This window comes from Lepisosteus oculatus, chromosome 15 (assembly GCF_040954835.1).
Source record: "Lepisosteus oculatus isolate fLepOcu1 chromosome 15, fLepOcu1.hap2, whole genome shotgun sequence".
Classification (NCBI taxonomy): domain Eukaryota; kingdom Metazoa; phylum Chordata; class Actinopteri; order Semionotiformes; family Lepisosteidae; genus Lepisosteus; species Lepisosteus oculatus.
The window spans coordinates 27,774,211-27,788,470 of record NC_090710.1 but is presented as its reverse complement, the minus strand read 5'-3'; the positions used below and the strand labels follow the sequence as shown (position 1 = coordinate 27,788,470).

Here is a 14,260-nt window from a genome sequence, read left to right as displayed (position 1 = left end):
GAAGCTTGGTGGTATAAGAGCGATACGTACATCTCCTTCACAGATTCTGAATTTCCCTTGATTCCTTCTTTAATATTACTTTCTGTTTTAGCACCTCCCAAAATGTCTTTGTGCTGAGAGTGCTTCGCTCATTCATTGAACACTCGTTAGTCAGGAGAGCTGGAAATGGGATGCAAAGTTGAGCTGCAAAGTACTGAAGTGGTAGGAGGAGTATACGATCTTGGTAGTGAACACAACAGACCTTTCCTGGATTTACAATGAATCGAATGCCTTAACTGAAGTTCAAGAGGGATGATGACAATCAGGCCAGTCGCACGCCGATTGTTCTTAATCTTATACATTTCCCAAGCTATTTCTTGGAGCTACAGTACATTTATATCAGACAAAACTGAGGCTTTACACATTCCCAACTCCCCCCCATCTTCATCCTCACAGTGCAGGGGGGTCCCAGCCTCCCCGTCCTGTGGACAGGGGGCAGGCCCTCAGCCAAGCTGCCTAGGCCAAACCTCTCTATACTTAAGCACCCATTAAACACATCTGAATCCTGGGTGTCATCCTGAAAGTTATGTGGCATGAAATTGGTGTTTTCTTCTCTCAAACAATTTCTCTTTCCAGCCTGAATATTAACAAAACATGTAACCGTGATGGATACTGTATAAATAGAGTATACAGTATATAGAAAGATATATTTCTTATATCTAATAATAATAATAATAATAATAATAATAATAATAATAATAATAATAATAATAATAATCCCTTACACTTGTATAGCGCTTTTCTGGACACTCCACTCAAAGCACTTTACAGGTAATGGGGACTCCCCTCCACCACGAACAGTGTCCAGCCCCACCTGGATGAGCAGCCATAGTGCACCAGTACTCTCACCACACACCAGCTATCAGTGGGGAGGAGAGCAGAGTGATGAAGCCAGTTCATAAATAGGGATCAGGAGGCAATGATTGGTAAAGGCCAGGACACCAGGATAACAACAATACACTTTTCAAGAAACACCCTGGGATTTTTAATGACCACAGAGAGTCAGGACCTCGGTTTTACTTCTCAACCAAAGGATGATGCCTTTTACATTATATTGTCCCTGTCACTATTCTGGGGCATTAGGACTCACATAGACCACAGGGTGAGCGCCCTCTGCTGGCCACACTCAGTGGGTTGCCAGTTGTGAATTGCATGGTGATATGGCTGCTGATAATAGTTATAACCTTTCTTGTCCTTCAGTCCTTTCCTTTAATCATCTGGACTTGTATTTCCCTTTTCATAAATGTTTGACACATGTTGCATTCAAAGCATAACCTCTAGATTTGCATTGAATTCCTCTGTAGTTCATCCTACTGTAATACAGTAGTGAAACAGGTTTGCTGTGCAGCGTTTTCCTGCTTACCTTTGCTTTCTTTTCTTGGTAGCTCCTTCCCAAAATGCATGGGTATCTGGGGGATTTCCTTCCTGTACTGGGGCATCATGGGAATTTCCTTCCCATACTGCATGTGGGGCATTTCCTTCCCCAGGTGTTGCATGGGAATGCCTTCTTTCCCCAGGGGGATGTGGGGTAACTGCTGCAGGGGCTGGTGCTGCTGGGGCAACTGCTTTAGCCCATAATAAGCTCCGGAGTGGGCAGAGCGGAGCAGAGCCAGGTGAAGAACTACAGCCAGGAGCTGTGAAGGGAGCACTGGTACAGCCATGACCTGGGGAGAGTAAACAGACATTGTCAGGAATTTCTCTAGCCCTTGACAGAGACTTCAACAGGTACACAAGTACTAGTGAATCTGCCACCAATTACCCTTCATGTTTACCGGTTTCAAACTGCGATAGGTAGAGGCGGAGGTGTACATAGAACAGCCCCTGTCATGATGTTCGCACAGCAATCTTTTTGATGACATGATGTTACATAACATGTTCACTAATCACCATCAGCCCATGTACATGATATCAAAATATCTAAAAGAACATTGTCCATCGCACAACTGTATGCCAAAATAAAGAGAGAAACATGGCAGTAAATCCAGTGTATAATGTATTTTGAATTTAAAAAAAGATTTTTCTTGTAATGTTACGCGACATGCTTAACCTCATTAAAAAAAGTGACAATATAGTCACCTATTAAGGACCATGATACGAAGTCTTCCACGAACTGACTTCTGGGAAGTAACTTGGAAAAACTGTTTTACGTTCTTAACATCTTGTAACGCTACGGGGTTCAGGTGGGCGCCCTCGCCTGCTGCCTACACAGGTCGGCCCCGCACCGTCGGGGGCTCGAACCCAGGACTCCCGCGTCGATCAACAGGGACCCAGCCCGGTGCTATTACAGGGAACGGCGGTGACGTCACCGCTCTGGTAAGCCGGCTCTTACGCAGTGCCTGTCGGCCGTATGCATTACAATATTCACTCTCGCAATAACTTCTCACGGTCTTGCGTAAACGTACTGTATATACATATACTGTGCGTGTATGTGAAAGGCTGCAACGACCGAAAAAAAAACAAAAACCATTTCATCGGCCGACGAGATCAAGCAGCAGAGGAGAGCAGCGTGTCCGCACAGGAACTGCCCTGTGTTTGTGGTCTCACAAGTCAGTTCATCACTGGCTGCACATAAACCAACTTCCATCGGCCGGCGAAAATGACAATAGCTCTCTACATTTTTCACTATAAAGGACCTTTCCTCAGTAAATGAACACAAAAAGGGGCACTCAATTATTCTGACTCCAGAAAATCCTGCTCGCTCAACTTGTAGACTTCCTAGGTCTTTTTTGTGTGTGTGTGTCATGGGTTATACCGTTATACCATAGTATAAAACTTCGCCCTTTCACTTTCACATATACTGTAATTGTTCAGAAGGCTTTGTAAAGCTTCTTCATAGCCCATGTCTCATGAGGTATTTGCAGTGGACACTGTACCATAATACAGGTCATTATTAATTCGTACAGTATCGGTCAATAGTTTATCTGAAAAAGTTGAATTATTGAATATTTAATCACAAGATCATTTTAAAGTGTAAACGAATGAGTAATCCTAAATTTATGTTGGTTTTAAATTAGTTCGCTCGACTTCTAAGACATATGGATTTTGACACTGCATGTTTTAGTGAGCCTGAAAATCTACCTTTAAATTATGTTAAATGTGATCTCTCAAAATGTTTTACAAGTATGGTAGTAACATTGACCCTGTTCGGTAGTTCGTAGCTACTTGATCCAAGGATCTCTTACAACTGTTTCTTGAAAGAAGCCAGTTCATTGGCTTAAACGTGATGACTGGGAAGCTTAAAGATTCTGAAATTAAATAGGAATTATTCTGATATATCACTAAATATTAGAGATATTTTAAAATACAGTTTGAGCGATCCAAATATGACTATTTGGCCTGACGTACATTTCCAGTTGTTTTGTGCACCACCGCCCCAAACCAGCAGAGGGCACTGTAATAACACATCATGCCAGAACTTTCCCTTATATTAATGACTACTCACTGTTATATTTTTTCATAATCTTTCATAGGCCGTGAATTGCACAGTAGATAACTGAAATAGTGCCTAGTCAATGTATATTGTATCAGCAATCATTTTTTTTAAACAGTATGACTTCTAAACACATAATAATTGTTTGGGTTTAGTACTGCAGTGAATAAAACGTTTGTACCAATTTCCTCTCAAAGATATCCCTTTAAATAATACCCCAGAATTCTAATTATATAGTGCATATACTGTAGGCCAAAGTCAAAAGAAGCGTTGGGGCTCTGGGTGTTTCTGGGAGTTCTGTGTGGAGTTCGTATGTTCTCCCAGTGTTCATGTGGGTTTCCTCCCACAATCCAAAGACATACTGGTATTGGCTTCTGGGAAAATTGTCCCTGGTGTGAGTGTGTATTTGTGTCTGTCTACCCACCCATGGTGTGTCCTGCCCTACTCCTGATACTTGCTGGGATAGGCTCTGGCTCCCCCGCGGCTCTGAATTGGAAGAAGGGGTTAGAAAATGTTTTGGATCTTTGATAATCACAAGTTTTATTGGATTTAATCCTTGAGTCAAAATGTTCTTTTAAAAAGATCAAATGAAAGATCTACCACTGTAGCTTTAAATATTTGATATCATACTGTTCAAGGGTACCAATAAAAGTGTGATTTATGTAAATGACCTTGCAATAAATGAAGATTAATTTTACTTTTCGCAAATATGCATCCAGGGTATCGTTTCAACACTCCAGCCAAAAACTGCAGACTTGGATAGTTGAGCACTCTCTCAAGGACACTAGTTTTCTACTTTAATAAAAATATTTTGTTTTGAGGAGGTTTTAAATTACAGTACAGAAGAAAAGTCAGCCTGAGATGCCAGATCTCATTCCCGAAGAAGGTCACTATCTGTTCTGTTCAATAATGGAGGCTTCGAGACTGAGCTAGTGTAATTACCAGATGTTGCAGGTTAAGAAATTAGAGCCTAGTGTCTTTGTGCCCCTCTTGTGGGAACGACTTTGGACACTGCAGTTCTAAGCATCAGTGAACATGCTAATTAATTGATTTCAGATGGGCATCTATTACAAATTATTAATTTTTTCACATTACCATCAGACTGTTCAATGCTGGTGTTAGGGGATGTCTGTATTTTGTCAAATGGACTATGAGCTATGTTGTATTTTGCGTGATATACTTATTTACGTCGCATCAGTCAAAACAGACATGTTTTTAAAATTGGATAATGAGTTATTTTTAAAAACATAATACCAGGTTTTCATTGCAGAGAGCTTCTATTACAATGTTTATCATGTTTCCTTAATAATTCTTTGAAAAGACAGTATAGAAAAGATTCTGCATATACAGCAGCTGAATGGACATGTCCAGCACACCAGACATTCCAAAAAATCCCACCCAGTAAAATCAAATCAAAGCTTTTCTGCAATTATTATTAAGTGAATTGGTGTGTGCTTTTTTCCAAAGTGATTTAGATTTTTACCCATTTATACAACAGACAATTCTACTGTGGCAATCCAAATGAAGTACTTTGCTCGAGAGTACAACAAATTTGAATCATCAGCTTTCTGGTTATGAGTTCAGAAGCCTAGCTATTACTACTGTACCTAATGTTGTAATTTGGTTTAGTTTTACCTCTCAATCCCCTCTCAGAAATAATTAAACTAGAAAAATAAATTTGAACATTCTTGATCCTTTCATCAAGCATATGATGATAATTTTGAACACGATTATGATTTTATACTAATATTAACAAAATCTGCAAGCAAACATTGTGCCTATAAACATATTTATCCTTACAGTATTTATCTTAAGATTGTTTATTGAAAAAATAATGTACTGCACATTGCAGCTTCAAATAAGCTTTCTTTTAATACTGTATTTAAACGGACAAAATGCTAATTCCATTTCTGATTTCTGCTCATTTTTCTCTGTTGCTAGATATACCAAAACAGTACCACCATCCAAGATAGGGATTCATAGTTTTGCTGCATATAATGGATCAAAATCACTATCCTAACAAAGTTCTGTATTCCAGTTTGTATCCGCATACCGTGACTGTTCTCATGTTAATTTGCTTGAAAGCACCACAAAGTAATTATAGACGTCATTTAAGGTATTAGACTAGAATCTAATTTAATGGCTGTCTTGAAGGTTTTCAGAATTTTATTTGGCACATTAAAGTGGTTGGGTCCTGGTACAGGCCACACAAGATAATGATTTTAAACAGAAGTTCGGGAGAAGCCCAAATTAGCAATCTACTCCCCCCCTCTGCTTTCCAACACAATAATATCTCTTCCATAAATCCTCCCCCAATTTGCACTCCTTTCTTGCACTCTCTCCCTCCCCCCATCTTCACCCTCTCAGCGGCTCCCTGGCTCATTCCTCGTGAAGAGAGGGGGGTCCTGTCGGCCTCGTCCTCACCACAGGCTGTGGTTCCCTCCACTGGGCCACATACAACTTCAATCCATTTCTTCTCCACATCACATAAATGAAGAGTTAGACAAAGTCCTGAATTGAGGTTCTCATCAATAAAAAAGTTAAACTGCTTGGACCAGAACGCCTCTTGTAAATACAAAAAGGTATCTTCTCCATATTTGCTGTGCTTCAATGGATGATCTTTTAGTGGTTTCTGCAGGACTTCAGGTGCTTATGTGCTGTTTTAGGGCCATCATTACCTTTGCACAAAACCCCAACAATAAGAGTTCAAGTTGAATTACGACTGTAACTACAGGAGGTGACATACAGTATACAGCATAGAGCTACTGCTAAAGCACATGGGTAGATTTATAGACGTTCTTGCATTTTCGTGCATTTATGAATTTAGCAGAAAGGAAGAAAGCTGCAATGATCTTAATAGAAGCAGTAAGGAAATTAATCCAGACTAAGGACACTGTGGACACATGAACTTCTGGCAACATCGACTGATACACTGTTAAAGTCATTGACTTTGGAATTTAATTTATAGTCTCCCTGATGGTTATTTGATAGTTGCAAGTGTTCATACACCTCTGGAAGTTTTCATCTGTTTCTATGTCTCTATGTCTCTATTTTTCACATAGAACTAGTTTTGATTTTCTGGTTTTAACAACATCAGCATAAATTTCAGTTTTGAAAATGCAGCCCAAAATTAGTGTATGAAAACGCATCCTTTTTGTTTAGAAAAACCTACGTGGTTGATGAGTAACATTTAAATCTCAGAGGTCAGTCCAAATTATTTGAAATTTAACTAAATAATGGATATAGATTTTTATAAGGTCTTTTATAGTTGATAAATAAAAGTAAAATAATACATGTAATACATGATTCACTTTATTATAGGTTCAATTCCCTACATTATAAACCATTTTGAACCTGATTAGAAGTATTAATATTTTGCAGTTAATTAAAAAATTATACTGTTTGAGAAGTAAACTAAAAACATTCCTGGATGTCCAGGAAATGTGACAAAAAACATATTTTCATCTTTTTTTCTCTTAATGTTAAGGAAGGATTATGGGGGATTTTTCTAGTGTCAAGAAATATTTTACACCTGCTAACATCCATGTCAGCCTTCCCTACATATTTGTTTTGCATCATTGACAGGCTCATTTCATTCTCTCACACACTGAGAAACAAAAGACAATATGGGAAGCGTGCTTAGTGTTGTAAACCCACTCGTATTTCTAGAATTTGAGAGACAATCTGGAATGCTGAAATGACTGCTGTTATCCCACCCCAAAAATATGAAATGAATTTGATGCTTAAACCTGGGTACATTTTAAAATAAATCTTGCATTGCCACCTCCAGATGGATATTAACAGTGCTGGACGTTAGTGTCATTGCTGCCTCAAGAAAATTCACAGAGTTTTTTCCCCTCTGGCTACATCAGTTTTCCTCTCATCTGTTCATCTTTCTACCTTTTTAAATTTCTAGGTACTGTAGTGCACTCTGCACTGTTGTTCCTATCCTTCCTCAGTCGTCTGGGATATTATATTTGGCTCTCGCCTTCTTTGTTCGCTTGGCTGTATTTTTCAGAAGAATGTAACATTCAACAGCAGGAGGTGAAAGGGTCCATTCAGGGCAAACTAGACCCTGTTAAATACCCACACCAACAGCATGTCTCTGAAAACACCTAGCAGGAGAGCATGAAATACAACGTACTGTAAATGGCAAAGCCTAAACTCTGAAACTGCTTCAGTTCATATTTTATAAACGAAACTAGCCTGTACATACAGTAGACACCGGACAAAAAATATTTAGAAAGCTCATACTGTATGTCTGCAAGAACTGCAAATATTATTTGAATTCCATGTACTTATATTTTAAGACATGGATGAAAGGAACTCAGACTTTCTGACACTAAATGGATTCAGTTTTAAAAGATATATTGCACATATTTTATCATCTATAACTATATAATAGCAACAGGGCAATGTTATATTTCCATTTTGGTGTACGATTTATGTCTTCATTTGAATATTCAAAATATTGCACTGAAGTATCTGAGAAAGAATGGTTCAGACTCTTTGTCAACAGCCAGAGACACAATCATTTCAGCCGTTTGGGGTCAGTGAACAGGTATGTTTACAGAACTATAAATATGTTTATCTTTTACAAATATTACCCATGAAAACATATTTAACAATGTAACAGACATTGTGTACTAAATACTATTTGACCGCTCACTCAACAAGGATTTGAATTAAGTGCTTCAGAAATATTTTAAAGCCAGAATACGCAAATTGTCCTGTAGATACTGCTGTCATTTTTTAGTTTTTAACAGGTTGCAATACCAAAGCTGTCCTGTAGAGGGGACCGCGCTACTTAGTATGCATAAGATACGAATATGTTTTTACTGTATCTCTTGCAAAAAAATGCCCAGCTATCTACGTTGTGGAAACTGGAAGGAGACTAGGAGACCTTTCTCCACCCCTCTCCACTTTGCACTTCCTGAGTGGCCTCTCTGCCTCTCCCCTCTCCCTCCTCCTCCACTTGTCCAGCTTTTGTTCTCCTGTGCTGTTTAATCTTTGCTGTGTACCCTGTCTTTCACACCTGAAGAAGGCTCCACAGCTGAAACCTTGTGTTTAACTTTCTTTTTTCTTCAGCATGGAATAAACCTGTTACCTGTTTTTTATATAAACGTACAGTATGTCTAATTAAAAATCTGTACATTCGGTGTTACGAATGCCGTTTTGAAATTATATTGTTTTTAACGTAATCCAGTTACACTATATTTATTTTGTACTATATACAGTATTTTTATCTTTATTTTTTATAACAAGTGTATTTTCCTTCATTGTAAAGCATACAAAATAATATAACCACAAGGAGGTAGGTCCTAGAATTAAAGTTATAGCACAATTATGGGAATGGAAAAGTCCATCTCAGTAACACAGTTCTTTCAGGATAATTGAATTGCATTCAGAACAGAATAAAATTAACTTTTAAGTAAAATGATCAACCAAACTTAGATACTATATTTTTATTTTTGTATGCTGTATTTTTATTTTTGTAAATCCGTGGTTTTATCGGTAAACCGTTTTGTAAGTTGTCTGTGCTTGCACATTTCACAAAGGAACTATAAATTCTGTAAATGGCTTGTGTCTAGCTCAAATCTAAAGAATCAAAATTACTTTATCTTGTCATTAGAATTATTTATTTCTAAACAACACCCTCTATCACAGTAATTTGGAATAGTTAACTTGTTGTTGCACGTGCTTGCTTGTCATTCAGTCACAGTTCATTGGTTGAATTACTAGTTTTATTACTGACGAGAATTTAGTCCAATACTAAATTGTCTGTGTGAAATAAATAAAAATATGGCTTCATTTAGGATTCTTCAAATTCTAATATTTCAGATTAGAATTTGTAACATTTAGATAGCTATCTATAACAACCATACATTTTTCTGTTACAGACAAGCTACTGAACTTCAAACTTTGGTTACTGCGAATAGTTCCCATTTTGTAATAAGGTTTTGTAATTGCTGTGCTATGCAGTATCTGCCAGAGACTTGACAGCAACAATTACAGCTGCGACTGCTGTCTATTGTATGGCACCTCTTAAAGAGTCGACATCAGAAAACCACACAGATCCTAGCTTGGTCAAATACTACAGCGGTAGTCTAAATGTAATGTGTTAAGCCTGGAAGAAAAAAAAAGATTTATGTGTGATTTAATGAAGCTATCCATAACCCTTTAAAGGATTCAAAAGGCAAGCGTTGGGCTTGCTTTAGACAAAGAATACACAAATAAATAAAAGGTCTATTTAGTTTTGCAGCTGGAAATCAGAAACACATCTTTACACAAATTTGTGAGAATTTGGAATTCAGTTCAAATTATCTTTATTTTTTGTAAGCCTTCTGTGGTCATACTCCATTACTTTTAACATATTAAACTTGCATTTTTAACACCACAAAATGGCTACAAAATATTCTGAGAATGTTATTTTAGCACAGAAATAGCTATACATACAGTACTACAATCCATGCATTGCATGCCTAAATCATATTATTCTTTCAAAGACAAAATGTCTATTACCTTTGTAGCTTTCATAAAAGACAAAGTTACTATGCCAAGAATTCTCTGTCTTTGTTAAAGTATCTTCAGGCTAGCTTTTCATGACTTTTGATACAAAAATGCCTTTTTTTCTGTCTCATTGTTTTTTTTACTCTTATACTGTTGATTTGTTCTGTAATGTAAAGAGTGTTCTCAATAAAATTATTAAATAATGTATATAATTTAAATAATGTAATTATTGAAACTATTAACACTATTATTAATAATAGTTCATATTACACTATTAATAAGCTTGGAATCATCAGCTGTGTGTTTTCATCTCTCCTCTCACAACTACCAACTACCAACCTTTCAGCAACACGTAGGGGAGAATGAGAATGCATGGCCAGAGTCCTGCAATCGAACTGCCTCTGAGCCACTATTTTTTTAACACATTACAGGCCATGCCCACCCGTCCAGGAAGTTCAGGGCCAGCTGGAGCACGTGCATCCCAGCAGTCGCAGCATCGTCGAGCTACGGAGAGCCAAGAAAGCTCTACCTATCTATCCTTCCAGCAATCCACCCATCCATTCACTCATCAGTTCATCTAATTGTCTAGCTGTTTGAGTAATGCCAATCCTCCCCCCATGCAGGGTCATGCTGCCACTTGAGGAAACGTGGTCACAGTGGGCTACTGACATGAACCTGCAGGCTTGAACCTGCAATGAGTGGATCATGCGGCCCAGCCTGAGTCATTGCTGTTACTGGTTCAATGCGGTTCCAATTGCTGACAAATTATCGCCTCATCCATGCCGTAATCCACCCTAACCGCAACAAAAAAGTGATTTTTTAAAACCAAGGCATTTCCAAAGCAGGAAACCATGCATGAGTGGGCAATGGGAAAAAAGCCAAACATCGATAAGATTCAAAACTCAAACAGGACAATTCCATAGCACTGTGACACCCTTCCGGCAGCTTGTGTCTGTGGCACTTTAATGCATGACATTAAACTTGGACCTCACAGTCACTATGAAAATGGGGGATAAACAAATTTAGCTACTGTAAATTGTCTTATTTATATGTATGTTTTGGTGTGGGAGTCTGTAACAGGATACCCAGCCATGTTGTTGTACAGTAGCTGATACTCTGGCTTCTTTCAAGAAACAACTGGAAGAGATCAATTAGCTACTAACAACTGAATGGGCTAGATGGGTCAGATAGTCTTCCTTTTTTGTAACTTTTCTAATGTGTTGACAGTATATCAGAAATCTAACAGATTGTTTTAACTAATAACTATTTCATATTAGAGCAGCACCTTGGTTATTATCTGTTCAACCTAAAACCTTTCCTTGCATGTAAACTAACACACATATGCTTGAACGTGGAGCTGATCTGACCCACAACCAACAAATATATTGGCATAGAATGTGTTAAACTTTGATTCTCTTTCAATTCTAGGTGAAGCTGTATTTAATTCTGCAGGAATGTATAACTCATATTGACACAGCATCCTGTGGGCTTCATCTTTCTTCTGTGGTAACTGGTCTTACCAGTTGGAAGTCTATTCTATATCCTGTAGAATACCTAGAAGAAAATGAATTTAATGGACCATTGCCAGAATTATATAAGTTTATATGATTAATGTCACTAACATCTAGTTTTAATCCAAAATTAATCCAAAATTGCAAATGTTGGAGCCTGAAGGTCCTTACTGCTTAAATGGGCGGAGCGGTGCCACTGTGGCTAAGGATCTGCGCCTGTGGTTGGAAGGTTGTCGGTTGAAAACCTGTGGCTAGTAAAGGAATCCTACTCCGTTGGGCCCCTGAGCAAGGCCCTTAACCCCAAATGCTCCAGGGGTGCTGTATAAGTGGCTGACCCTGAGCTCTGACCCCCAGCTTCTCTCCCTGTCCGTGTGTCTCATGGAGACCAAGTTGGGGTACATGAAAAGACGAATTCCTAATACAAGAAATTGTATATGGCCAATAAAGTGATCTTGGAAAAAAAAATGGCTTACTTGGTCCTTCCTCTCTGAACCAGTTGACCTTTGCTCACATCATCATGAGTGTTGTTCAGGTATCTTATTCAAATATATCAAGTCAAGAAAAGACACAATTTCCCCCAGCCTTTGTCCACAGTGCATACTGTAGCGTATTGAATTCAAGACTTGCGCATGAAGACAGGTAGGTGATAACCAGATGTGAAATTAGACCTTTCAATACTCCTTTATGTACTGACACACTGAAATGATTTGAAGGAGTATATCCTATCATTTTCTACCACTATGGTGAGTATGATCATACATTAAGCAGTTTTATTTTGGGGGGGGTGGCTTTTATTTTGACATTTTCGTCTTTCCTCGATCTGTTTCATTTGTTGAGTAAGTTAAAAAGCTGGCTATATTCCTAATCTACAGTAGGCCAGAACTGTCATAATGATTAATGATCCCCTCTAATACACTTGTACTTTTCCCATATTTGTGGCAATTATAACAGTCCTGTGCCATCTTCGCTGGCCTGAGATTTGGTCCTGTATCTGCACTTTTGAAGTCCGTGCTTACATACTTTCTGCATAGAAATACAGCTTCGCTGAACAGCTTTTGTGTATTATTTCAAAAAACGGTTTTAAAAGTGTTTCCCCAGAAAGGACTTTGGTGAAGGGTGGCGCAGTGGTGTGGCAGTTAGCACTGAAGCCAAGAGCTGGGTTAGTTTTTTAAACTAGAGGATTCTCTTCTGTTGGTCTCTCCCCGTTTGGATTTTGGCCTAGTGCCTACTTTCTGAAGTCATGTTCATTTGGTCACCTTGCGTCTATACTGTACATCTGGAATTACCCTTACCAAGAATATGTGCCAGTCTAATAATGGATGAACGGGTTTTAATGAAGTGGGAGGAGAGCTTTAGAACCTTTTAAGCAAATCAAACTCCGTTATGGTCTGATCTGTCAGATGAACACATTGTAATTGTAAACCTTTTGAATTCTAACTGTGCAGTTTCATTGTTTACTTCAAAGCATACCATGTTATTATTATCACAAGTCCATAATGGTTCTCTCACTCTTTTTTGCTTATTCTGTCATAATTGCTTTAAAAAGACCAATCATGATGCATTTTCTGTGTTTGCTGGCTTTCCGAAATTAATCTGGCTTTTGGAAATAGACACTGACATGTTTTGTTTTGAATGACTGCAAACAAGTGTGTAATGACTGGGGTGGTGGGGGGGCCTAATGAAAATTATTAAGTGAAGTCGTCTGTATTGTAATAGTAAGAAATGTACATGGTTTAATCTTTGATGACTATTTTCAGGAAAGGGTTCTGAAAGAATTCAGAATATCAACACACAGCACCACAGAGGAATACAAAGGTTAGGCAAATCTATGCCATATGATCATTGAGAAAAAAAAAAAAGTAGATAGTCCAAATTGAAATCATGTGGTGCAACAAAATATCCACCTCTAATTAAGCCAAAACCACCAAACTGACCGTGCCTGTGATTCTCACAATGTAACATTGACTCCAGATGTGAAAGTGTGAGACAATTCCACTCTGTCTCCCAGCCTTTCCTGGTTAGAACTTCAGTTCAGCACATTAAAGGAACCCAGTGCTGGCAATATACATACATGCAATCACTGACAAAGCATGAAAATATGATCAGCAGTTTCCGCACTTCAGGAGGAGAGATTACAAAAAAAATATGCTTTCATCTTTCTCAGACCTACTGTAAACTAGTAAAGCAGAAAATGGAATTTTTCAGGTGAAGAAGCATAGAGCTATCCAATTTATTAGGTAAACATTTCGTTTTAGAAAATTACCAAAAAGCAGTCGAGTTAATCAAAAGACAATCAATCAAAATCAACAATCAAAAGGTTCTGATTATCAAGGCCAAAGCAAAGATTTTTATCCTTATCCATTCTTTTGACAATTAATGAAGAATAAACTGGTCTTAACAATTTCTTATGATCAGCTTTGTGTAATATACAATACTGAATGCCATGCAGATACTGACTCTAATACTAACGTATTAAATACTTGCATTTATATTTTACTACAGCAGGAGCAGATTTCATTCATGAAAAATAAATCTTAAATTAATTACTTAACAGTCACTCACATGCTATGAATAAAATGTAGAAAAATTCTGTGGTTGTTCTGGTTATCTCTTCAGTCTTGACGCTGAACATGAAAAACACACTGAACGTGTTATAGAAGTATTCCCAACAATAACACTAATACCAATTATAAGAGTAAGCAATATAATTCTAATAAAAGTAAAATAATAACAAAAACATGCTGAGAAAATACTACACTCAGAAATCCAT

At 37.8% G+C, this 14,260-nt stretch overlaps 1 protein-coding gene across 2 annotated transcripts in view; it reads right to left on the bottom strand.

Annotated features, from left to right (window-relative positions):
• Positions 1–14,260, bottom strand: part of col8a1a (collagen, type VIII, alpha 1a) — a 41,133-nt gene that overhangs the window by 5,553 nt on the left and 21,320 nt on the right. For both annotated transcript variants that reach the window (XM_006639181.3, XM_015364025.2), the window contains exon 2: positions 1,403–1,703. In XM_006639181.3, coding sequence (XP_006639244.1) covers positions 1,403–1,700 — 298 coding nt within the window. In that variant the 5' untranslated portion in view covers positions 1,701–1,703. The remainder of the gene's footprint in view (positions 1–1,402; positions 1,704–14,260) is intronic.